The sequence below is a fragment of the Martes martes genome (assembly GCF_963455335.1).
Source record: "Martes martes genome assembly, chromosome: 13".
NCBI lineage: Eukaryota > Metazoa > Chordata > Mammalia > Carnivora > Mustelidae > Martes > Martes martes.
In genome coordinates this window covers 80,023,928-80,051,647 of record NC_137901.1, presented here as the reverse complement: position 1 = coordinate 80,051,647, position 27,720 = coordinate 80,023,928, and the positions used below count along the sequence as shown (strand labels likewise).

Sequence of the window (27,720 nt, the reverse complement as noted above, 5' to 3'; positions counted from 1 at the left end):
AATACTGCAGACCCCTCCCTTGCTCCCAGGCAGCAAGGGGTTCAAGCCCCAGCAGTGACAGAATAACGTGGGAGACGCTAGGGTGGGGGGAGCAAGGCGTCCACCATAAGACCCTAGGGAAGGGCACCCAGTACAGGCTCAGTCAGGCCGGGTTCTCCTGGAAAGTGACTTCTCAGCTGAGTCCGGAAGGATGACGAGGAGCCAGCCAGATAGAATTTTTTTTTTTTTTTTTTTTTTAAAGATTTTATTTCTTTATTTAACAGGGATCACAAGTAGGCAGAGAGGCAGGCAGAGAGAGAGGGAGAAGCAGGCTCCCCGCTGAGCAGAGAGCCCGATGCAGGACTCGATCCCAGGACCCTGGGACCATGACCTGAGCTGAAGGCAGAGGCTCTAACCCACTGAGCCACCCAGGTGCCCCAGCCAGATAGAATTTTATGGGGCAAGGATGCAAATAACCTGCTTACATTCTGCCGCTCCTCAGTCCCAAACCAAGTGCAGGCGTTAATAGTTCAGCACAGCATTTACTTTTCTGGTACGCTGCTGGACTTCAGCTTCAGAATCCTTCTCAACGCAGGGCTGCAGGCAGCCTCGGTCAATGTACTGGATTTGAAACACAGACCATTTGCTAGTCCTAGCCTGAGGCCTCATGACGAGGCTCCTTTCGGCCGCTGTCAGTACTCGATCAGAATAGAATTGTGATTTTATTTGGGGATGGTTGTATGAATATGGCTCTGTAGAGGCTGAAGTTTTATCAGCCTTTCTGTACATTCTCCCACGTCACCTGTGAAGTGCGTGTGGGAGGCACCCTTGCATCTGCCGGGCCTCATACTCCTTGCCGGCATAATGAGCGTTTTTTGTTGGCTTCTTGCCTTCTAGTTAGAGATAGTGGTAGAATTGATGGGCTAGGTTCACGGGCTATGTCCTGCGAGCCTGAGTCACAGTATTGAAAACAATAAATTCCTTATATTGCACTTCAACGGGGATGGTCCTTAAAAGCCATATTTGTTTAAAGACACTGTCATCTGAGGAGGCGGCCTGGCTTACTGGCTAAGCAGCAGTTTGAGGAAAGACTGGGGACCTGTTTTGATCCCAGCTGTGCCACTAAATTTTTTTTTGTGACCTTGGGTAAGTCATTTAACCTTAATTACAGCATTCTTAAATCAAAACAACCCCCAAGGTTGTCATGAAGAGCCTTAAAAAATAAGTGTTTTTAGTGAGTAAGCTCAGGCACCTGGAAGCAAAACGTAAACACCCCCTTCCATCTCCCCGTAAGAAAGGTTAAAGGTGGGGCTTGTTTCATTTTGCTTTTAGCCGTACAGCATTTCTTCCTTTTTCTTCGGGCCTCTTAGTCCAAATGAGTAGTCCGTTCGTGGAAACTTAGTAGTTAATGGAAGCTCTTTGGTGGTAAATCATTGTAGATTGGCAATTGCTCTGGCGTGCCGAGCTTGAGAGGCTCTATTCCCATTCTTTCAACAAAAAATCAGCTGTGGTCTCTGACCTATTTATTTGGAGGTAACCCTGCCAAGCGTAAAAAAGATTGGGAAGGCATACAGTTTCACTGGTCCGTGTCCTGGACTGGGACATCCTCACTCATCTGGAAAAGACTTCTTATTCCTTTAGTTTTTCTTTAGTGCTCTCACAGCAGCTAATATATTAGTTGCCGTTGTACTTTGCACAGACACTAATTAGAGAGCCATCAACATTGGGGTCCAAAGGCTTACTGACAATGCAACTGTCATAGTGGCGTCTTAATTGGTTGAGTGTAATTGTCATTAGGCAGCGATAAAGACATCTGGAGCTCTGGAGAAAAATCAGCTTTTTTTCCTACCTCCCTTCGATATCTGTTCTTGCTTCTCCTGGCCAATGTTGTTAAGCACTTTTAGATCACATTTAGGGTTTGGTCCGGTTCCCTCTGCTCCAACCATCGTTTTACCCTCCTGAAAATGTCTGTTTCTTTAGCACGAGTTCATTAGCACAGAGTCTGATCTCCACTGCTATGGCTGCTCTCACTTGCCTTCGATTCTAGAGTCTGGCGCTGAGTCATCACATGGTACCTGCCGAGCCGGTATTATTTGTTTCCCTCAAAAAAGAGACATAGAGACTTTTATATTTTGCCTCCTGAGTCATTTGCATTATGCTATTCTCCTGCTCTTTGGCCATGAAGAATGGAGTTAATTTAAATGGATATCTTTGAAAGTGTTCTTCTTTATCAAAATAATTTAGCTTAGCCTACGCTTTTATACATATTTTAATCATTTTGGAAGTAAATGCGAGGAGTTTAACACCTCTCTGTGTGTGTTCCGAGTGTCTCGCTGATCATCAGCATTGGAAGGTAGGCAGTAGAAGTCAAAGGAGGCGCCTGTCATACCAGTCGAGTTGTTACTCATGGATACCCTCTCCCAGTCACTGTGTATTAGCTGTATGTAAGGCACTGTGATAGAGATAGAGCATTGAGATGTGGCCTTCTTCGGGACCTGAGCATCAAGTGGAGATGTGGCAGGTAATGAACACCATTTCTTCAGATACAGAGCAGTTGATACAGTGTAGTTGAACCAGCGAAGGCTTCATGGAGGAAGAGGGTCTGTGCTAAACATTGAGCGGTTGGTAGGCTTGTGCTAGGTCAGTGGTTCTCAGTGTTGCCTAACCGCTGGAAACGCTGATGCCTGGCTCCACTCCCAGTGTCAGACTTCAGTGGTCTGGGTGTACTTTGAATATCAGGAATTTGGAAAGCATCCCAGGTGATTCTCACGTGCAGCCAACATTGGGATCCACTGGGCTGGGTTGGCAGGAGGGAAAACACTCCAGAAAGGTGGATAATGTGAGCAAAGGTGCTGCAGTGAGAGTATCTGGAAGCCAGGAATGGCAGACTTGTCCGGAAGCAGGTTCATGCTAAGGAAGACCAGACAATGAGACTGGGGAGAGAAGCTAGTGTGTGGAGGGATCTCTGTGCTAGGCCCAGTAATTAAAATGTCATCAATTAGACGTTAAGGCTTGAGTAGGTGGAGGGCTTTCTAAGTGTCAAGTGCATTCTAGTTGTTGGGCTCATAGCTATGAGCAAGACCCAGCCCCTGACCTTAGAAGCTGATGGGTTCTTAGGGATCTGGACAGACAGACAGTTGCTGTGAGAGAAAAGTCTTGGCTGCTGTGGTGTAGGCTAGATCACAGGGAGACATGGTCCAGTGGGAAGGGGAAGAGAGGAAGGAAGAATGATTATTTGTGTCATCAAGTACTTCTTGAGGGCTTGGCTTGTGCAGGGCTGATGGGGTGGGGGAAGCTTGGGAGTAAGGAGCCCTGAGGCATTGAAGGGTTTGGATGGGGGCAGCATCCCTGGGGAAGGAACCGGAGAGGGCGTGGCCACCAGAACACATTGGGCAGTGTGGGTGGGGCCAGGGGGTGTGTGTGTGTGTGTGTAGGAGCTGCTCAGTTTTGTACCAGGGACTAGGACTGATGTTGTCACTGAGGAAAGGAAGGATTTCAGCAGTGGGCTAGTTTGTGGTGAACTGAAGCCTTTTGAGGAGAACACGGGTTTAATTCTAGACCTGCGGCATCTCAGGGTGAGGGGGACAACATGTCTGTGGAGGAAAAGCCCTGTGAGGACCCGTTAGACACGAACAGAGCGCTCTTCCCTGTGGGCGCCCTGCCAGTGAGGAGAGCAAGTGGCAGCTGTATCTCATGGGGGCTCCCTGTTGTGTGTGGGCCGGCAGTTCATCAGGTTCTGGTTTTGTTGTTTTGCCTCGGAACTGTGTAAAGGGGCTTTGGGGCTGGAGCTTAGGCCCTGACATGCTCTCCTCTGTACCCCTCTGCTGGCCACGGGGGCCCCGATGGGGTGTACAAAGGGCCCTGAGAGACTGTGTGTGCGGCCGCTGTACCAGGCATCAAAGGAAAGGAAGTCCATTTCCAAGTCCCGGAGTTCTTGGACCCCTACATTTGCTTTCTGTGTCTTCCTTTCACTCCTTGTCTCTCTTTCTGATGGTGTCGCCGTCCGTCTCACCTTTCTTTTCTGAAATGGCTCCTTCCTTTCATGTAGAGCTTAAGAATCTAATCATGCACAGTCTAGACATTCAAACATGTTATCTTTGTTCAGTGTCTCTATAGCTAAGCAAATGGCCTTAGTCCAGGGAATACCTGAGTTCTTTTCTGGGGTGTCAGGGTGAGCCTGGTAGATTTGGCGTAGTGGTGTGTGTTCTTGTATAGGGTTCCTCATTAAGAAGGGTGATCTGGAATGCTGCCTGGAGGACCTGGGAGCCAGCGGCTGTGCTTTGGCCACGGTGATATCAATATCCACCCTTGCTTGGGCATCACCAGGCTTAACAACACTCATGGAGTGAGCGTTCCTATTTACTGGGGGATCAGTCGTCATGCAGATTTCCTTCAGCCCAATTTTTGAAAGCGCGTCTCTCTTGCTGGCTCTTTACACCACAGGCACACACCCCAGGCACTGTCCTGCAGGGTGAGAGCCGAATTTTCCAACTGAGGGAATTTGTGTGACAGAATCATCTTTGAATCACATAATGTATATATTTACCATCAATAATTTGAGGAAATTACTGCTACATTCAGTAAAAGAAGCATTCCTTTATCAGAATGTTCTTAGTTTATATGTGTATATATATATATATATATATATATACACTATTTAATTTTTTTTTAAGATTTTATTTATTTGAGAGAGTGTGCCCATGAGCAGGGGGAGGGACAGAGGGAGAAGCAGGCTCCCTGCTGAGCAGGGAACCCAATGTGGGGCTCAATCCCAGGACCCCGGGTTCAGGACCTGAGCCAAAGCCAGACGCTTAACTGAGCCACCGAGAGGTCCGTCTTAGTTTCTTTATTAAGAAATCTCACATGAGAGATTGATCTGTAACTACTTGATAGATGTATCTTGTGATAGATTTCAGTAGTTGAATTCATCTCAGAGATTATCTTGAGTCTTTATGGTTTTTATGTGGGATCTAAGAAACCCTGAAGGAACTATGGCCAGGGCCTCTGGAAGACTGTGAACCTGCTTAAAGTCGTGTGCCTGTCTTTGTGTTTGTGGGGTACATCATTAGACTCTTAAAGCCTTTCTAACATGCCTCCCCATGGTTAGCTGATTTACATGTTGAACCAAACTCTCTGTAGCAGATGTAAGGAACTTAGCATAAATACTTCGATGGCAGACAGCACACCACCTCGTCATCTGGCCATTCCATTATCCTCGTGTCTGAGGGGCCTCATGTCTGAGCAGGTTCTGGCCCTGTCTTGGCTTTGATGGAGAGAGTCATTTGTTGGAGTGGCAGTAGTAATAGGAGAGAGTGAGTGCTCCTATTTTCTAAGTGGGCAAAACCGGGGAGTGTCATGCATTTCGGCAAGAGCTTTTCATGAGAAGGCAGCATTGTCTGGCTGCTAAAGGCAAGATTTAATTGTTTCAGCAAATCAATTAGTCTTTAGGGACTTTAATCAGTCAAATCTGATGCATGGATGTGGCATTAGAAAGCTCGCGCCTGTAAGACCATTAGTCCTTAGCATTTCTCTCTTGGTCTGTCTTTTGTGTATGTGTGTAAATACTCTGGCCTCTACAGATTTCTGCTAGTGATCCCTTTGCTGGGATAACGCAAGGCAGTAGATCGGTTATGATAGCGTAAGGAAGATCTTGATACCAAAATCTTGTAGTACAGTGTTCTCATTTGAATTGTCACCCTTGTGCAGTGTGAGAGCATGAACTGTGTTCACAGCCTTCTGTCAGCTAGATGACCTTTTCTCCTGTTGGAATTACTCCTCTAAATAACATTACAAAAATGGTTGCCCACCGACCAAATCTTACTTCTGTTGTTTTAAGGTTCTCCCTGTTTTCTCTACCATGGCCCTGCTCTCCAGTCCCCGTTTGGAACCAAGTGTGCTCTTCTTTTCCAGATATACATCAGGGGACGTGAGGGTGTGGGACACCCGCACCTGGGACTACACAGCCCCTTTCCTGGAATCAGAGTATGAGGAGGACGAGCCTGGAATGCAGCCATATGTCTCCTTTGTGAGGATAAACAGCTCGCTGGCGGTAGCAGCTTATGAGGATGGTAAGTAACCGCAACCCTCCTCCCTATTAAGGAAAAAAAGCTTTACAAAAATTAAGCAGCTGTGGCCGGCTCCCCCCTGTAATCCCTCCATACATACACGTGGGCACACACACATGTTCACACACATACACTCACTCTTGCCTTTATGTGAAGAAGTTGGCCAATAACCCTTCCATGCATTAGTAGGCAATGGAGCAGAGCACCCAGTAAGACTGGTGTTTAATTCCTACTGGAACTGGCGGGCTGGGTTTCAGTGCCAGACACAAGGCTGGCCAAGCCATCTTAAGCAAATAGCTTGTTTGGTATAAAATATTAAATATACTTGGCCTACTTTTCCTTTAGTCTCTGCTCAGTCCAAAGGGAACAGGGAAAAGGGGGGATAGACAGATAATCTGTTGACAAATATGGAAAGAGAAAAATAAAAGTTAGTGCCTACCTTCTCCCGGCATTTACATACCATACGAAATAATTTATGGTGATGTATTTTGGGATTGATAGAGTTATTTTTGTGTATGAACAACCATGGATTTACAGAACTAGGTAAGAAAAGCCTAGAATTATATTAACCTAAGTCATGAAACACCTGTCATTTTGTAACTAATAGGAATAATAATTTTGATGGCCATGATATCCTATGCTCCTAAGTTCCATTATGTTGTGACGTTACAATCTCCAAAAGCTTGATTTCCCCACTTGCCTGAGTTGGACCACGAAATATTTTGGAATGTTAGTCTTCATGTCATGTCACTGTTGGAAATATTTGGAGTCAGTGGAACAACCACAGAGTCCATGGTTGGCTCAGATGGACAAAACTGTAGTAAAGTAACTAATGGGCAATTTTATATCTATATGTCACTTAAAAATTGGGCTGAAATCTTGAAATGTATTACTTTACGTATTACTTTCAATGTATGACTTTAACAACATGAACTCTGTTCTTTCAGTTTTGATGTTAGTGGACTCTTGGTAGATTTTCTTTTCAGCTTCTAGAAATTCACCTAAGCTCTTTCTGTGGTATGTAGTATTTCCTGTATGTTTGTTGAGCTCCTGGGTAGATAACATAAGATCGGCTTGAGTGTGTTTCCAAATTACCAGTGTTTCTCTAAAAAATGAGTATGCAGAGGCTGTAGTACAATTAGAATCCTACAGTTCTAGCATCCTCTCCTAGCCTTCCCCAGCCACACATGCACACACACACATTCTTCTTCGGATGGGGAAAGTGGGGCCCAAAGAGACCAGCTAGGTGATTTACTTGAGGCTGAGCTGTGAGTCCAGTAGTGAATCCAGAAGTGTGACTGTGTGTCCCAGGCCCACTGGGGTTGGGGTGCACACTTTATCTGCTACTAAACACAGAGACACCTGCAGAGATGTGCGCCTGGTTGATCGGCATCCCCATGTCTCCTGTCTTGGGAGCTTGAAGACCTAGCTTGAGGAGATGGGCTAGTGTGCTGCCAGTTTCCCATCCATCGTTGGTCAGAAGCGTCTTTGTCCCCCTCGTCCCTATTGCTGTACAGAAGCCTCGGGAAACCATGTAAATGGGAGACGGAAACTACCTTCTTTGTTTTTTGTTGTTGTTGTTGTTTTTATTATGTTAGTTGCCATATAGTACATTAGGGTTTTTTTGTTTTTTTTTTTTTAAGATTTTATTTATTTATTTGACAGAGATCACAAGGAGGCAGAGAGGAAGGGAAGCAGGCTCCCCGCTGAGCAGCCCGAAGCGGGGGTCGATCCCAGGACCCTGGGATCACAACTTGAGCTGAAGGCAGAGGCTTAACCCACTGAGCCACCCAGGCACCCCAGTACATTAGTTTTTGATGTAGTGTTCCAAGATTCATTGTTTACATATAACACCCAGTGCTCCATGCAATACGTGCCCTTCTTTTTTTTTTTTTTTTTTTTTTATTTATTTGTCAGAGAGAGAGGAGCGAGAGTGAGCACAAGTAGACAGAGTGGCAGGCAGAGGCAGAGGGAGAAGCAGGCTCCCTGCCAAGCAAGGAGCCCGATGTGGGACTCGATCCCAGGACGCTGGGATCATGACCTGAGCCGAAGGCAGCTGCTTAACCAACTGAGCCACCCAGGCGTCCCAATACGTGCCCTTCTTAATACCCACCACCAGGCTCACCCATTCCCCACCCCACCCAAAAAAAACCCTCAATTTGTTTCTTGGAGTCCACAGTCTCTTATGGTTCGTCTCCCCCTCCGATTTCCCCCCTTTCACTTTTCCCTTCCTTCTCCTAATGTCCTCCATGTTATTCCTTATTTTCTACAAGTGAAACCATATGATAATGCTTGCTTAACTTATTTCACTCTGCATAATCTCCTCCAGTCCCATCCAGGTTGATGCAAAAGTTGGGTATTCATCTTTTCTGATGCCTGAGTAATATTCCATTGTATATATGGACCACATCTGCTTTATCCATTCATCTGTTGAAGGGCATCTCTGCTCTTTCCACGGTTTGGCTATTGTGGACGTTGCTGCTATGAACATTGTGGTACATGGGGTCCTTCTTTTCACACATCTGTATCTGTGGGGTAAATACCCTCTTTGGCAAATGCTTGGTAAATAATGGCCAAAATGTATTTTTAAAACTTGATTTAAAAAAATACAGTTAACATTCAAAAAGAGCAAAAATATATATACAATGTAAAAGAAAATATATCCCCCGAAAAAGCTCAACTGCTCCTCCCTTGCATCCTTCCTTGGTCCCTCCCCCTTGCACATCTTACACATGGATCCTGTGCTACGTATACTTCTCTGCACCTTGCCCTTGTTTTGTTTTTAACATAATGACACATCTTGGTATCTTTCCCTGTTGGCACTTATAGGTAAACCTTATTTTTTTTCAGGCTGAGTACAGTGGCACAGTGTGGCTATATTTATAATTAGAGCCCTTAATGATGCACACTTGGATGGTTTATACACTTCGATGGTTTATTTTTGTTACTAAAAACAGTGCTGCGAGCAATATCCTCAAATACCACAGTGGACTCGTGCAAATATAGCTATGGGGTAAATTGCTAGTAATAACTGGGTTGGAAGCTACACATGTTTTATGTTTTGATAAATATTACCAAATTGCCCTCCACAAAGGTTCTTCCAGTGAATGGTCGTACCGCCATATGTATGAGAGCGGTGGCTTCCTCACGTGGGTCTGATAGGTGGAAATGGCATTGCACTCTTGCCTTTGTTTTACTTTCTTTATATGAACATGTGAACACCTTTTCATTGTCTTATTTTTTTTTTTTTTTCTGTTTCTCTGCAAATTGCTGGTTCCTGTCTGTTCTCATTTTTCTCTGGGTTATCTTTTCTGGTTAGAAAGGGAAATAGTCTTGCCATACCTATTTTAAATTTTTTTTTTCAGTTGGTCAGTTATTCTTCAGTGGACTTTGTTATGATTTATTTTTCTAGATGGTAGTTGTAGGTGTATGTAATTTTGATTTTTTCAATCTATAATTGAGTGGGCTTTGTTCTGTAATTTAATGTTTTTGACTAAGTACTGCATTTTTAGGGCTGTAAGATCAAACTAATAGAAATGGTTACCCATTGAGAAGTCTTGCTCTTTTTTTCTTTTTTTTTTTTTTTGAGATTTTATTTATTTGATAGCACAAATGGGGAGTGGCAGAGGGAGAAGCAGACACCCCACTGAGTAGGGAGCCTGATAAAGGGGGCTCTATCCCAGAACTTGGGATCATGACCTGAGCCAAAAGCAGATGCTTAACCACCTGAGCCACCCAGGTGCCCCAAGATGTCTTGCTTTTACCCATTTTTGTCTACTCCATTCTAAAACAACCATATATTTTAGTTCTCTTTTTATCCTCCCAGTATTTGTGTTGCAGATATGAATATTCGTATTCTCCCCCTTTCTTAAATGAAAGACCGCAAATTACATTATTCTATACATTGGCTTTTTTCACCTAATTATCTGTCTTAAAAGCTTGTCCTTGTCTGTATATAGAAAAACAGCCTCCTTTCTCCCCCTTATACATGCACGGTATTCATGTGTACAAGGACCATGGTTCAACTTACAGAGCCCCTTACTGAGGAATAGTTGTGTTGTTTCAGACCTTCTATTACAAGGTAGCAATAAGCCTTACCTGTAAGACATTTCTTGTGAGTAGAGGAATGGTAGTTTCCTATAAAATTTATGAATCCAAGGGTAAATGATGATGGGTTTCTACAGTTTTGCACTCTCACCAGCAAGGTATGTTGGTATGCCCATTTCATCACACTTTTGCCAGCAAAGTGTGTTTTAGACTTTGAGGTATTTGTCAATTTGATAGACTAGAAATGGTATCCAAATGTAGTTTCAATTTCTATTTCTCTTAGCCTAAGATTTCTTTTCATATTTGTACCTGCTACTTGTACTTCTTTCTTCTAGTAAGCTATGGCTTATTTTTCACACCTGAATCTTGACCAATATAGAGTTTATCCTGTGACAGTATAAAATATGAATATGAGGCTATTTTTTCCAGCCTCTCTTCTTAGAAAGCCCCTCACTCCCTACCTCACTGGCTTGAGGTGCTGTCTTTATCAGTTTTTAGATGTGAGATTCTCTCAGTACTCAGGTCTGTTTCTGTGTGTTATGCTCTGTCTGATTGCTTATGTTTATACCATCAAGTTGGCGTTGTCTTTCTGGGTCCCACAGCATTGTTGATGTCACGATTCATGTATCTCCAGTTCATTTTGGGACTAGGATTATGTCTTCGGTGAGAACTCTTGCATTTTTACTTCTCTTCTCACTCTGAGCTAGCTTTACTAGCCGATTGGGGCTTTACTATTTCTGGGATACACAACAACTTTTCATTTTTCTCCCAGACCTCAGGTGGCATTGTCTTTGGTCTCACTTCATTTTAACAGATTGAGACTGTGATATTTATACTAACATATTCATGAGTAGCTACTTCTGAGGCAAAGACAGATTGAAAACATCAAATGCACATTTTTATATTGCTCCTTTTCAGGAGCAGCAAACAGGCACTTCTTAGGCAAAACATGGCAGGAAAGAAATGTACCTTGTGGTGTCTGCTGTACAACATTTGTGATGGTGCCCGACAGAAGAGAAGAATATGATGAAATGAGTTAATGAACTTCAGCTCCCTGGCTGTGCTGAAGGGAAGTTCTGTAGTCACCGAAGCCCCATTGATGGTCTACACACGTATTCTCCACAGAAGGAGTCAGATCCAGAGGGGAGATGGGAGCTGCTTTGGGAGAAAGTAAGTCGTCCCTACATCCTTTTTAGCCTCCTCGCCCAGTGGGAACACTGTACACCCACCTGGGGTGTTGAGATTTGGCAAGGTGATCCACAGTTGTGATTTTTTGAATTCCAACCCACTGGCCTCATATTTCTTCTGCCTTGTTTCCGATTGTCAGCACTGGCCATCCTCCAGTTTGATTTTACCACTAATTGTGTTGCACGTTACCGTACCGAAATGAATCAAATCAAAATGCTTTTCCTGGAGCATTAGATAAAGCAGGCGAAGGTTCCGAGTAATGAGCAGATGCTGCTAATGCAGGGACAGTGGGGACCTTGCCAGGACTCCATCTGCTCCACGCTCGCCTGCCTCTGGCCCCGAGCCACAGCATTAGGGAAGGCGGTGTACTCGAAACCCACTCTCTGTTCACAGAGTTTATCTTGAAAACTCACTGTTTGGTGAGAAATGAGATTACACACTTTTTAGGTGCAAAGAAGTTCTCGTTTGTCCCTCAAAGTGGAGAGGAGAGACCAGACACAGCGCATATTAGCATGCAGAAGCCGAGATGGAATAGCCAAGGGTTGTCTCTGTGTGCTGCCATGAAGCAAGGCAAAGTGGCTTATCCACTTCTGCAGCACTCCCAGTGCAATTGTCTGAACACACACATGCTCCATTGTCCGGGGCTGTGCCCGCCCTGGGCCCGAGTGACTATGATTTCTCATTTACTGGCGTAGTAACAATGGATGGGAGGAGTGGGTCTCTCTAGGCTTCTTTTTAGCAGCGAACAGTAGGACCATGTTTTAGTTAGATGGCTATGACGAGGAGTAGGTGCTTTTAAAACTTCATAATTTTATGTTTAATTAAAAAAAGACAGTTCTTTGATAGTTTTGCTTATGTCTCTTCTTTGTATGATGATGGTGACATTGGAATGTAATGATACAACCTTTGAATGTAATACTATACAAAAAACAATATTCCTCACTCCCCAATCAAGATAGAAGTTTTACAAGTTTTACAAGAAGTTTAACATGCTAAAGCATTGCTTGGGAGATGGCTAAGACAAATGGGTGTGGGTTGTGGATATGATTTTTTTTTTTAATTGCCAAGGCCTTTTCTGGTCATTGTTCTCTTAAAAGTTTCAACAACCAATTTTTGCTTGAAACTTTTGCCTAACCTTAGGTCTGGGGGACTTACTTAGGTATTTGGCAAAAAAAAAGAAAAGAAAGAAACAACTTTCTGATAATCCCAAAATACCAGGTATAGTCCTTACAAAAGACAGGATACCTTTATAAACATGAACAATGAACAATAGGAATGCTCACGTTTTAAAGGTGCTCAGAGTGGAATTGAACACTGAAATGCAGAGATGGTTCTTTTGGTGTCGAAGGATTTGAGGAATTGAACTTTAAATTTGACTACCATTTGGCATGGTCTAGAGTGCTAGACTGTGTTTCATACATAGACAGGCTATGGGAACTATGCTTATGTGATGGAAGTGTTTGGATAAAAACTTTTTTTAAAGTTTTTCCATTTTTCAGTAAGAAGAGTTTGAAATTATATTTCATACTTACTTCTGTATGCTTTGGCCTGAATATGCATTGTAACTACGTATTAGGGTAGTGTTCCTCAAATGGGTGTCCAGAGAGAGAATCTTGAGCAGGAGCTGTGAGATCTCCAGGAAAGTTTGTTGTTGTTGTTGTTGTTTAAGATTTTATTTATTTATTTGAGAGACAGAGATCACAAGTAGGCCGAGAGGCAGGCAGAGAGAGAGGAGGAAGCAGGCTCCCCGCTGAGCAGAGAGCCTGATGCGGGGCTCGATCCCAGGACCCTGGGATCATGACCTGAGCTGAAGGCAGAGGCTTTAACCCACTGAGCCACCGAGGCGCCCCAATTTGTTGTTGTTGTTGTTGTTGTTTTAAATCTGTATTTTTATAGTAATCTAAAAGAAAAGAATCTGGATCCTTTGACCTTGTAACTAAACCATGCTGCATGATATCAGTATTTGAATTTGCATTTTGTGTTCACAGGCAGTTGGTACCAAGTGATGACCTACATGCCTTGTGATTGTTTTTCATGCTGAGGGGTCCACAGATGACTTTTTATTTTATTATTTTTTTTTTTCCACAGATGACTTTTTATAGAGGTCTGCAAGCTCTCAGATTTAAGAAACACTGAGGAGGGAAGTTCTCAATTTCTATGATAACTGCAAATTTTTGATGTTACTAGTGAAAATAACTTGAAAAATTTTTTTTCATGCAGAAAGTGATACATTGAATTTATGTTATGAGATTTGGTGTTAATCTTCTGGTTTACTGGGGTGGTTTTACTGAAAACTGATTTTTTATAATATAAATATAATATAAATATGATTTTTTATAATATAAATATAATATAAATATGATGCATAAATTCAAAGTAGCTATCCAGTGTTATTAGGGTTGAGGTTAAAAATGGAAAGGAACAATGAATAGCACAGAGTATTTTTGTTGAGGGATAGTTTAGACTAGAGAAATAAATTGTCCATGTTCTTAAATGTACCTAATGAAATCAACATGTGAATTTTTTTTTGGAGGCTGATAAATCAAATTTTCAGTGCAAGAATTTAATTTCCCTTTTAATACCTGCAATTTTGATTGTGGCATTTATTCTATACTAAACCCCTAGGGCTCTGTTAAAGCAGAAGTAAACATATTTGTGGAACGTATTTTTGTTTTAAAAGCAAGATGTGTCTGCCTGTCAGCCATCTCAGTCAAAAAGTCATTAAGCTATAGTGGAGTAGGAAGGCAGTGCTGTGGGGCAGGGACAGGTGGAGGAGGGAGTCTCAGTGGAACAGTGTCCTGGCAGGTGTGGAAGGTTCGTGACATCCGGGGAGATTGGGCAGGTTAAGTATTGGAATTGGAAGTAATGGAAGCCAGTTTTCTCACTATTGGAGAAGGGAGTTATGGACATGGAAAAGGGCTATCCAGATGAACCCTGTGGGGCTGGATTGGAATAGAATGTGTTGGTATGGAATTCCTGATTTTCATATAGAAAGTAAATAGAGGTATCTCTGTTTACATGCAAGCATGTTCATATATGTCCTAGCTTCATTTGTTGTGAAGGTATAGAAGCAGCAATAGTCCAGTAGCAATGAGCATAAGTGCTTGGATCTTAAAAATACCAGTCTTGGGACACTGAGGTGGCTCAGTCAGTTAAGCATCTGCCTTCTGCTCAGGTCATGATCCCAGGGTCCTGGGATTGACTCCCAGATAGGGCTTCTTGCTCAGCAGGAAGCCTGCTTCTCCCTCTCCCCCTGCTTGTGCTCTCTCTTGCTGTCTCTGTCACTATCTGTCTCTCTCTCTCTCTCTCTCTCAAAAAAAATCTTAAAAACCAAAAACAAAAACCAGTGTCCACTAAAAGGAATCAGGGCTGCTTGGTGAAGAGGCTGACTCCAGGGCTTGGGTAGGGAAAGAACAAAATAATCCTGGAACATCCTGTTGTACCAGGAAATACGGAAGTGCTTAAGGAATAGTGGTGACATGTCAAAAGAATACAGAAGCCACCTTGAAGGTAGCTTTGAAGAGGTTAGGCTGGTGTTTTTGTGGGATGTCCTTCAATTTGGGTTTCTAATACTCCTCACGATTTGACTCGGTTATGCGTTTTTGGCTGAACTATCACAGAAGCGATTCTGTGTTTGTCTCAATGCATTCTATCACATAGCACAAGATGTCAGTTTGTCCCATTACTGATGTTAAATTTGACCACTTTATTAATTTGGCATCTGCCAGGTGTCTTGACTATGAAGTTACTTTTTCCCCCCTTACTCTGTAACGTAATTAGGGTTCAGCAGGGAGATTCTTTGAGATGTAATATCCCATCCTTTATCTTCTTCTCTGCTAGTTTTAGCATCGTTGATTTTTTTTTTTTGGTCTCAATTATTGCCATTATAACTGCCAATTAGTGATCTTCTAATTCCATTATTCTTTCTACATTTGTTAGGTGACGTTCTATGGTAAATGTGTACCTCTGTTACTGTTATGACTTTGATACTCAGATTGTGCCAGATTTGGCCAGTTGTCAAACTCATGAAGGTTAAAAAAAAAAAAAAAAAAGAAAGAAAGAAAAAGAAACTGTTCCAGGTTGAAGGACACAAGGCAGCTGAATGCCATGTATCATCTTGGATGGGATTCTTTTGCTATAAAGGACGTTACTGGGACAAATGGCAGTGGGATCTGAATAATGGGTATATAAAAGTTTTTGTAACTTTTCTGTAATTTTCAGATTGTTTCAAAATAAGTTAAAACTTTTGTTTCTGATTAAGATGAAATAACAGGGACTAGATTTATCCTCTGCCTTAAACTGGAAAACTGGACAGAATGTATTAATGGTTTTCAGACATTAATCTCTAAGAGACAGTCTTGGGCTATTTTTCAAACAAGAGGAATCCTACAATTACACCAGCTAACCAGCTGGAAACAACCCAGTACAGGGAAGGGGAACCTGAACAGATAGATCCTGGACCTCATGTTGAGGAGACACCAAGAGGTCAAGGAAGCCAAGGTGGAAATAATTTGTGGGCCAGAGTATCAGGGAGGAGGGAGATGCACAGAGAGAATTCTACAGACCTAGAGGGACCCCTCTGTCTTTGAGTACTGCTTTGCCCATGTTTGAGAAGAAATGCCTGAGAGCAGGGAAAGAACCACCTGAAAGAAGAAGGCAGAACAGTTTCTGAAGCTCACGCAGGTCTAGGAATGGTTTGTATCCCCACCAACCAGCATGGAAAGACCTCACTCTTATAAGACCACTGATCCCATCCACAGGGCCCACACGCAAGACTTAATCTAATCCTAATTACCTTCCAAGGCTCCGTCTCCAAATAACAACACGTTGGGGGTTAAAGCTTCACCCTGTGAATTTTGGGGGAAGACACAGACATTCAGTCCATAACACCAACACTAAAGCTGTTAAATTCTTTTTAAAGATTTTATTTATTTTAGAGAGTGAGCAAGAGTGCACAATCAGGGGAAGAGCAGATGGGGAGAATCTCCAGAAGACTCCATGTTGAGCACAGAGTCTGAAGTGGGGCTTGATCCCAGGACCCTGAGCTCATGACCTAAGCCAAAACCAAGAATCAGAGGCTTAACTGACTGAGCCATCTAGGTCCCTGAAAGCCATTATTTAAATATGAATATACAAATAGGTTTAAAAGTAAAAGGATGGAAACTTATATAGTGGAAACAGAAAGCTGGAGTGGCTACGTTGCTTTCCAACAAAATTTTAGAACAAGGAATATTAGGGATTAAAAGGGGAATTTCGTAGTGATAAAGGGGTCAGTTTATCAAACGGACATAGTAATCCTTAATATGCATCTCCTAACACAACTTGGGGGTTTCCTGGATGGCTGAGTTAGTCAGGTGTCCAACTCTTGATTTTGGCTCAGGTCATGACCTCAGGGTCATGAGATCAAGCCCCACATCAGGCTCCACGCTCAGTGGGGAGTCTTCTTGAGATTCCCTCTCCCCCACTGCCCTTCCCCCTGCTTACGTGGTCTCTCTCTCCAAAATAAATAAAATCTTTAAAAAAAAAAGTGAAACAAAAGCTGATAAATTGAAAGGGGAAATAGATAAATTCATAATTATAGTGGAAATATCAGGCACTTTTATTTCAATAATTGATGTAAGTAATTGGTAAGGTCATACATATAAAATTGAACAACGTTGTCAGCCAACTTTACCTGATTGGCATTTATAGAACTTTCCACACAATAGCTACAAAATACACATTCTTTTCAGGTAGCCTCAGAATGTTGGCCAAGATAGAGTATGTTCTGGGCCATAAAATTAGTTTCAGTAAATTTAAGAGGATTGAAATCCTGCAAAATATGTTCTCACTGAAAGTACATTTTTCAGCAACCATGAAATTAAAGTAAAAATAACAGAGCTCTGTAAAATCTCCAAATATTTGGAAATTAAACAATGCATTTATAAATAACTTATGAGTTAAAGAAGAAATCAAGAAATATTTTGAACTGAATGAAAACAAAAAACCATATATCTGTACATATAAATGTATAGAATGTAGCTAAAGCAGTGCTTAGAAATTTAAAGCAATAAATGCTGAAATTATAAAAGTATGAAATCAATGACATAACTTTTCACCTTAAGTAGAAAAAGAGCAAATTAAAATAAGCAGGAGAAATACAGTAATAAAGAACAGGAATCACGGAAATTGAGAAAATACTACAGGAAAATCAAAACTAGTTCCTTAAAAAAAAAAAAAAGTGACAAGCACTAGTCAGAGTGATTAGGGGAAAAAAATACCAATGTCAGGAATATAACAGAGGGGACATCATTATAGATCCTACAGTTGTGAAGAAGACTACAGTGAAAACTTATGAACAAGTTTATACCAGTAAACTTAATCTCTTAGATGAAGTGGATAAATTGATTTTTTTGAAAGATAAACATTACCAAAATTCACTTAAGAGCTCTATTTCCATTAAAGAAATGGAATTTGTAATGCAAAATTTTCCCATGAGGAAACCCACAAGCACAATGGCTTTACTGGTGAATTCTACCAAGCATTTAAGGAAATAATACTAATTCTGTATACTCTCATAAAATAGACTAGGAGGCAACACTTTTCAACTCAGCTAATGAGACCAGCGTTATCCTCCTACCAAAACCAGATAAAGAAGAAAAAGAATAACTAGTGTATGAAAACAGGGAAACTATAGATCAATATTCCACATGAACATAGATGTAAAAATGCTTAACAAAATACTGTAAAACTCAATCCTATAATATATTAAAAGGATAGTAAATCATAGCCACTTAGGATTCATCCAAGGAATTCAAGGTTAGTTTAACATTTGAAAATCAGTTCATCATATTAACAGACCATAAAAGAAAAACCAGATGGTCAGCTCAGTGAAACACAAATTTGATGATTAAAAACTCTTAACTGACTAATATAGAGAGGAACCTTTCTATGAAAAACCTACAGCTAACTTCATATGTAATGGTAAAAGACCATGCTTTCTCAAAACTCGAAACAAGGCAAGGATGACCACTTTTACTACTGTTATTTTAAGCATTGTACTGGAAGGCCTCCTTAGCGCACTAATGCCAAGAAAAAGAAAGGTATACCGATAGGAAAGGAAAAGGAATAATTGTGGATAAATTGTCTCTGCATAAAATCCTAAACCATCAACCAAAATGTTACTAGAACTAAAAAGGATCTTTATCAGTGTCACTGTGAATGAGGTCTGTATTCAAAAGCCAGTAGCATTTTTTCAAGTTAGCAGCAAACAGTTGGAAAAATATAAGGTAATTGGTGATTAATTCAGCACATATTAATTAAGACCTATGTGCTGAAAACTATAAAACACTGAGAGAAATTAAATAAAGCCCAAATAAATAATTATATTCATGGATAGGAAGATTGAATGCCGTTTAGATATCAGCTGTTCCCTCATTGACCTAGAGATTCAGCCCAAACCTAACCAGCATCCCTACCGGCTTTTTCTTTTTTTTCTTTTGGTGGAAGTTGATAAGCTGATTCTAAAATTTAAAATCTAATGGAATTTAGAATCTAAATATCTAAAAATGCTGTGGACCAAGAATAGTGAGGAATGGTTTTGAAAAAGAAGTAGAAAGTTGGTAGAGTTACCCTACCCAATTTCAAGATTTGCCGTGAAACTGTAGTCTTCCAAACAGTGTGATACTAGCCTGAGGCTAGACCAATGGAACACAATAAAGTCCAGAAAAACCTACCCACTGATTTTTTTTTTTTTTATAAAGCTGCCAAGGTCATCCAGTGAAGAAATAATCATCTTTTCAACAAATGATGTTGAAACAGAGATCTCTAGGCCTTTTCATTCCTGCTTATGAACTTCTACTCTTACATCATGCCATCTACAAGTTAACTCAAATGGATTATAGACTGAAGTGTAAAACTTCGGGACAAATTTCTTAGGACTTAGAAAGCACAAATTGGAAAAGAGAAATGTTAGACTTCATCAAAAGTAGAAACCTTTGATCATGAAGATACTAAGAAAAGGAAGAGACAAGCCATAGACTGGCAGAAGACATTTGCAAAACACATGTCTGATGTATGATTTGCATCTAGAATATATAAAGAACATTCATAACTCAAGTATAAGAAGACAACCAACTGAAAGTGGCAAAAGTTTTGACTAGACCCTTCACCAGAGAGGACCTATAAATGCCGAATAAACACCTGAAAGGTTGTTCAGTATCATCAGTCTTTAGGAAAAGGTAAATTAAAACCACTACGAAATAAACCGTTACACCCACTATACCCAGCTTAAAAAGACTAATGATGCCAAGTGATGGTGAGACTGTGGAGAAGTCAGCACTTTGATTCCTTGCTGGTGGAAATGCAAAAGGGTGCAGCTACACTAGAAAACAGGTTGGCAGTTTCTTTTATATAATCAGAAACTCACCAGATGACCCAAGCACTCCCACTCATGTATTGTCCAAGAGAATGAAAACGTGTGTTCACATGAAAACTTGTATTTGAATATTTATAGAATTTTATTCATGACTGCTCCAAACTGGGAGCAACCTAGACATATATTTGTTGGTAAATGAATACAGTTGTGGTACATCTTTACAGTGAGACATTACATGTCAATATCAATGAACAAATTACAGATATGTACACAACATAGACAAATCTCAGTAGCATTAATGCTACTGAGAAGCCGGACACAAAAGAGCATATACTATATAATTCCGTATGTGTGGAATTCTAGAGGAAGCAAAACTAGGACAGAAAGCAAGTGAGTATTTGCCAGGGGCTGGGACCAAGGGAAGGTGACTGCTTATAAAGCTGGGATGGAAATACTCTGTTATGACTGTGGTGGTAGTTATGGTACTATATATATATTTGTCTATTCCCGTCAAATTGTGCACTTAGAGAAGATGAAGGGTTTTTTTGGTGTGTAGATTATACTTCAATAAAACATTTTTTAAATGACCGAAAAGTACTATTTTAATATTTTCTGCAAAATAGTTGATGCTACCCTTGCAGAGTTTTGTTGGTTTTTTTCTCATCAGGAAAGGACAGGGTCTCTGAGGTGTATTAAGAGGAACAAGAGTGCTTTCCTGCTCAGTTCTACATTTGAGTGGTTGATCATCAAGAACAGAGAATTCCTCTGGTGGTTCCGTGGCCACTGGAACACATTTAGTTATTGAAGTTTTTTTCTATATATATATATATTTTTTTTTAAGATTTCTTTTTTTTTTTTAAGATTTTATTTGACAGATCACAAGCAGGCAGAGAGGCAGGCAGAGTGGGGGAAGCAGGCTTCCCGCCAAGCAGAGAGCTTGATGCAGGGCTTGACCCCAGGACCCCGAGATCATGACCTGAGCTGAAGGCAGAGGCCCAACCCACTGAGCCACCCAGGTGCCCTAAAGATTTTATTTTTTTATTTGACAGAGAGATAGACCGCAAGTAGGCAGAGAGGGAGGGAGAGGGAGAAGCAGGCTCTCCACTGAGCAAAGAGCCCAATGTGGGGCTCGATCCCAGCACCCTGGGATCATGACCTGAGCCAAAGGCAGCCGCTTAGCCAACTGAGCCACCCAGGCACCGCTTTTTTTCTATATTTTTAATTCTAAAATAATCCTTCAAGAAGAAATCTGGACCTACTTTCAAAGAGATCCAAAAATGGATATTGTACTATGGGATCATAGTGGTAGTAGATATTGTATATATATGGGATCGTAGTGGCAGTAGACATGGCCAAATATAGTTGCTCTGTGGACTCTGAATTGTTCCTCCTTCCTTGCTTTTAGCTTTGCTCCCGTATAGGACTTAAAACCCAGGATCATGCAGCATTACAAAAAGAAATTCTTAGATAAGCAGCTTTCCCCAACCCTTTATTCTAAGGCTATGGCACACTTTTCTGTATATTTTTAAGAGCATATGACCTTTGATGCAAAGACCTGGACTAGCTTATTCTACTTCCCAAGAGTTGGAAGTGTATATTGTGCTACCCTAGTAACATTAAATATAGCTAGTGCCCATATCTTGGTTTCTAAATATCATTAATTCTTCAGTAAAAGGAACCAGTGCTAGGGGAGGCAAATACAGGATGAGTCTGGAATATCTTGTGGGTCCAGAAAGTAAGGGTGTTAAAAAAAAAAAAAAAATGGATAGCAGAGGAAAGGGGGAGGCTCTATTTATAGGACAGAGGAACCAAACTGGAGTTCCTTCCCAACAGCAAAATCAGGGACAATTTGAGCAACAAAATATAGTAATGGATTATAACCTATAAAATAAAGAAGTAACTATAAGCCCATCCTAATATAAATAAATAATTGAATAAATAAAGGAGAAGAGACAGCTCTTCTTTACAGTAGCATTTCAGTTAATGAATTTGTATATGGACAAGTGTGGTGAAAATAGAAATTCATTTGGCAAGCACCACAATAATTGTTGCAGGCAAGAATCATCCATGGATGCTACAATTAGTATGATGAGAAATAGGATATTTGCATAGTTCCAAATTATTTCTCCACAAGAGAAAAATAGTAACTTTATAATGGAGAAACCTGACTCTACCACCTAAACCAAGTGGTGAAAGTTACCGTTATCAGCAGTGAGAAATTGACATCATGTACCTCCTGATACATGGAAAAGACACGTTACTTCTGTGCTGTTTTTGCCAAAATGCATAATCTGATTTTATTTTATTTTTTTAAAGATTTTATTTATTTATTTGACAGAGATCACAAGCAGGCAGAGAGGCAGGCAGAGAGAAAGGAAGGGAAGCAGGCTCCCTGCTGAGCAGAGAGTCCCATGTAGGGCTTGATTCCAGGACCCTGGGATCATGACCTGAGCCGAAGGCAGAGGCTTTAACTCACTGAGCCACGCAGGCGTCCCCATAACCTGATTTTAAACATGACTAAACATCTTGTTCTATTGATCAGGGTACTTTATTTTTTTGAAGACCAGCATTTTGGAAGATAGGTGTGTTATGAAAGTTTTTGTTAAGTGTTTTCCCCCCTATAGTTTAACAATGTAAATGGATCTGTTATCTCATTATAATAAAAGCCTTTGTCAAAAAAGAATGACTAAACAGACAACTGAGAGATCTTCAAGATACATGGTCAATACTTTTCAAGGGGCAGGGGCAGGAAGGACAAGATAGACTGAGGAATGGTCTCAGTTTAGAGGAAGGAGACAGGACAATTAAATGCAACATGGAATTCTAGATTGGATTCTGGACCAGGAAGAGGATGTTAGTGGGCCATTTGGTGAAATGGGAATAAGGTCTGTAAACATCTTGTATCACTGTTAATTTCTTGACTTCCATCATGCTACTGTGGTTATGTAATATGTTAACCCTTGGGGAAGCTGGGTGAGGGGTATATTGTAACTCTTTTGTATAATTTGTAGGGCTTCTTTTATAAGTCTGAAGTATTTCAAATTTTTAAAAAATGTTAGATCATTAAACAAGATTAGATTCTTTTTCGTATAGTGATTTAATGCCCTGTTTTTATGTTAAATAATTTTTCAGGAAAAAAAAAACTGTGCCTGTCCCTTTTCTGTTTGGCTGAATTGGGAAACTGACTTAGATGAGATTAGGGTCCTTATTCTTCCGGTGGTGGTTATATAGTTAGGGATTCTCAACACACTTTTGTTTCTATATCTTGCTGTTTATCTTTGGGCTCTTCGCTCCCCCTTTTATTTAATTTTATTAATTTTATTTAATTTTATTTAATGTATGATGGTATGAAATGGTATTTCATTTCCAAAGAATACTTTTTAAAGAATGATACAGCTATTTTATTTTAAAATGTCAATATTTAGCAGTATGGCAGAAATTAGTTTTTTAGGCCACTACTTAAAACTTATGATAAACAAGTTTTGTCAGGTTTTTTTTTTTAAGATTTTATTTATTTGTTTGATAGAGATCACAAGTAGGCAGAGAGGCACGCAGAGAGGGAGGGGGGGGAAGCAGGCTCCCTGCTGAGCAGAGAGCCTGATGCGGGGCTCGATCCCAGGACCCTGGGATCACGACCTGAGTCGAAGGCAGTGGCTTTAACCCACTGAGCCACGCAGGTGCCCCAGTTTTTGTTGTTTTTTTTTTTTAAGATTTTATTTATTTATTTGACAGAGATCACAAGTAGGTAGAGAGGCAGGCAGAGAGAGAGGGAAGCAGGCTCCCCACTAAGCAGAGAGCCCGAAGCGGGGCTCGATCCCAGGACCCTGGGATCATGACCTGAGCTGAAGGCAGAGGCTTAACCCACTGAGCCACCCAGGCGCCCTAAAAGTTTTGTCAGTTTTATATACAAGATGTGAAAGGGACATATGATTTCACTTATATGGAATTTAAGAAAACAGAAGAGCATATGGGAAGGGAGTGAAGAATAGATGAAATCAGAAAGGGAGACAAATCATGAGGCTCTTTTTTGTCTTTAAATTTTTTATTAACATATAATGAATTATTAGCCCCAGGGGTACAGGTCTGTGAATTGCCAGGTTTACACACTTCACAACACTCACCATCGCACATACCCTCCCCAATGTCCATAATACAACCACCCTATCCCTACCCCCCACCCCCAGCAACCCTCAGTTTGTTTTGTGAAATTAAGAGTCTCTTATGGTTTGTCTCCCTCCTGATCCCACCTTGTTTCATTTTTTCCTTCTCTACCCCCTACGACGCCCCGCCCTGCCTCTCAAATTCCTCATATCAGAGAGATTATATGATAATTGTCTTTCTCTGATTGACTTATTTCGCTCAGCATAATACCCTCTAGTTCCATCCACGTCGTTGCAAATGGCAAGATTTCATTTCTTTTGATGGCTGCATAGTATTCCATCATATATATACACCACATCTTCTTTATCCATTCATCTGTTGATGGACATCTAGGTTCTTTCCATAGTTTGGCTATTGAGGACATTGCTGCTATAAACATTTGGGTGAATGTGCCCCTTCGGATCACTACATTTGTATCTTTAGGGTAAATACCCAGTAAATACCCAGTAGTGCCATTGCTGGGTCATAGGGTAGCTCTCTTTTCAACTTTTTGAGTTTTCATGTAGTTTTCCAGAGTGGCTGCACCAGCTTGCATTCCCACCAACAGAAAGGGTTCCCCTTTCTCCGCATCCTTGCCAACATCTGTCGTTTCCTGACTGGTTAATTTTAGCCATTCTTACTGGTGTGAGGTGGTATTTCATTTTGATTTTGATTTGTATTTCCCTGATGCCAAGCAATGTTGAGCACTTGAGACTCTTAATGCTAGGAAACAAACTGAGGGTTGCTGGAGGGGAGGGGATGGGGTAACTGGGTGATGGACATTACAGAGGGCACAGAAGTAATGAGCAGTGGGTGTTATGGAATACTGGATGAATCACTGAACTCTAGCTCTGAAATTAGTAATACACTGTATCTTAAATAATTAAATAAAAAAATTTTTTAAAGATCTAAAAGGGAGATCTGGTTTGCTAAATTAAGTTTAGGGGGTAAACAAAGTCTGAAGGCTGCTACTCTTTTTTCTTTCTTTCTTTCTTTTTTTAATATATAGTTGGAGACAAGACTGTTCACCTTTATTTGACAAAATAAATCTTGTTTTTTAAACAAAGTTTAGTTTCATCTATCTGACCAAGAAAGTAAAATACGACATAAAAATTTTACTTTGTTTAATCCTAAACTATGTCCACAAGCTGATTAAATATTAATATGTTTACCTCCCTTAGATTTTTTATAAGTAATTTTTAAAAAGATTTTGTTTATTTATTTGACAGAGAGAGAGATCACAAGTAGACAGAGAGGCAGGCCAAGAGGGGAAAGCAGGCTCCCCGCTGAGCAGAGAGCCCAATGTAGGGCTTGATCCCAGGACCCTGAGATCATGACCTGAGCCAAAGGCAGAGGCTTTAACCAACTGAGCCACCCAGGTGCTCCTTGATTTTTTTTTTATTGTGTTATGTTAGTCACCATCCAGTACATCATTAGGTTTTGTTGTAGTGTTCCATGATTCACTGTTTGCGTATAACACCCAGTGCTTCGTGCAATTTGTGCCCTCCTTAATACCCATCGCCAGGCTCACCCATCCCTCTATCCCCCTCCCTTCTAAAATTCTCTGTTTGTTTCCCGGAGTCCATAGTCTCTCATGGTTTGTCTCCTACTCTGATTTCTCCCCCTTCGTTTTTCCCTTCTCCTAATGTCCTCCATGCTATTCCTTCTGTTCCACAAATAAGTGAAACCATATGATAATTGACTTTCTTTGTTTGACTTATTTCACTTAGCATAATCTCCTCCAGCCCCATCCAAGTTGACTCAAGGTAGATCTGTGGATCTGGAGTTCAGAAGAGAAATCTGTATTGGGCTTTTGTAATGCCTTACCCCAGGGAGCAGAGAAGGAAAAGGGAGAGCCCTAGTTTAAACGTTAGGGCCCTCCTGGCAGAACCCACCTGCACATGGGCAGATTTGCATTTGGATTTGATGCCTAAGTGAGATGTGAGATTATCTGCTGTCCCCTTTTCTTCTCATTTGGTGTAACTCAAAGCTAACTGTGGTGGTACTGTAATCTGAATCTTCACGTATTTTTTTTTTCTGCTTTCCATTTGAGCCATTTAACACATTTATTGAAAGGGAATTAATTGATATTATGATTTCAGGATATGTTGAGGATTTGGAATGAGATTTCCAAAAGTTGCAAAATGTCATTGCTGGAATTTTCATTGTAAATCTGTTCTGCTAATGCACTTAGTTTGCACTGTGGCTACTGAAAACATTTGTAAAACACTAATTCTGCATCTCTACTTTTCTTAGTGATGACTTTTCGAATTATTGTTTTTAAAAATCTTTTTATTAGGGAAAATTCAAAATACACAAAATTAGAGAGAACAGTATGATGACTCCCCATATACCCATCCCTCAGCCTCAGTAGTCATCAGTGTTATTGTAATTACATGTTTTAAATATTATGTGGTTATATCACTCAGTAAGTGGAACCGTTTTTGAAGATAGACATATTTTACTTTTAGTAACAAAGAGCATTTTTCAAATTATTTTTTTAAGATTTTATTTATTCATCAGAGAGAGAACACAGGCAGGGAGAGAGGAAGAGGAAGAAGCAGGCTCTCTGCTAAGCAGGGAGCCCATTGCGGACCCAGAGATCATGACCTGAGCCAAAGGCAGTCGCGTAACCCATTGAGCCAACCAGGCATCCCACAAATAGCACTTTTTTTTTTTTTTAAGATTTTATTTATTTGACAGAGAAATCACAAGTAGGCAGAGAGAGGGGGAAGCAGACTCCCTGCTGAGTAGAGAGCCCGATGCGGGGCTTGATCCCAGGACCCTGAGATCATGACCTGAGCCGAAGGCAGAGGCTTAACCCACTGAGCCACCTAGTTGCCCCACAAATAGCACTTTTTAAAAGAAGAGAAAGAACAAGGAGGCTAAGACTTACTGAATACCACTCTTGCCCTAGACCCAATGCTGGGCTCTCCTGCACCTGTCTGGACAGGGAAGTGGTGGCGATGTTACAGACTCCTTTGGAGTTTAATTCACCTTAACCCATCATTGAGTCAGCAGCAGAATTTGTATATCAGAGTTAACTATTGATTGTAAAATTATGTAGATTGTGATTGGAAAAGGTAAAAAAAAAGTCTTGTCACTAATGATATTAATATCTACAAAGAGGTATATGCATATTATAATAAAACTTTTGATACAGTATTACATGTGGAAAAAATTCAAATTGTACTAGAAAATGTGTAGTGAAGTGTAAGTGTTCTTTCTCCATCTACCACCACTTGCCCCCTGAGTTCCCCAGTACCATAGTCTCTTCTCTAGAGACTTCACCTACTACCAGTGTCTGATAGACTCTTCCAAGATATATCCCTTATTATGTTTATGTTGCTCAGTTCTATTGTAGGAAAAAATTGGCTGGAGTTAGTGGTTCCATGCACAGCGATGTCTCTTTCACATTCTCTGCCTTCTTGGCACTTCCCCTTGTAGAAGAGCTGGTCCAGATGCTTCCCCATCAATCTGTTTTTCCGTGAGTTTGTTAACTGTAAATTCTTCTCTTTAGTGACACTGTCCTCATCTTACAATGTTATTTGACTCCTTTTCAATTTACTGTCTCTTTTCTTTTCTTTTTTCTTAGTTTTAAAATGTTTTCCCTCTCCCTTGACCTTAAGACTACTAAATATATTCAGCTTGCTTGCTTCTTGACTCAGTATCTGCTTCAGTGATCTCCTGTCTGGTTGCTGATTAGCTTCTGCCTAACCAGTCACTTTATTAGTCCAGGGGCCATTCAGATGGTTTTGTGAATCTAAATACAGCTTCTCTGTAGCATCAGGGTTCAGCTTTAAGGTTGTGTTCAGCTGCAGTGTTGAGGATGGACATGCACGGTAGATGCTTTTTCTTTTTCAAGACCATCTGTAATTTAGCCCCTCATCATGACCCTTGTTTGCACTGATTTTAGCCCCTGCCCCCCAGCCACCTCTTCCCTAA

The 27,720-nt window shown here is 40.9% G+C and overlaps 1 protein-coding gene across 1 annotated transcript in view; it reads left to right on the top strand.

Annotated features, from left to right (window-relative positions):
* FBXW8 (F-box and WD repeat domain containing 8) overlaps positions 1 to 27,720 on the top strand; it is a 123,692-nt gene that overhangs the window by 44,265 nt on the left and 51,707 nt on the right. Inside the window, exon 5 of the mRNA XM_080822093.1 lies at positions 5,890 to 6,047. Coding sequence (XP_080678219.1) covers positions 5,890 to 6,047 — 158 coding nt within the window. The remainder of the gene's footprint in view (positions 1 to 5,889; positions 6,048 to 27,720) is intronic.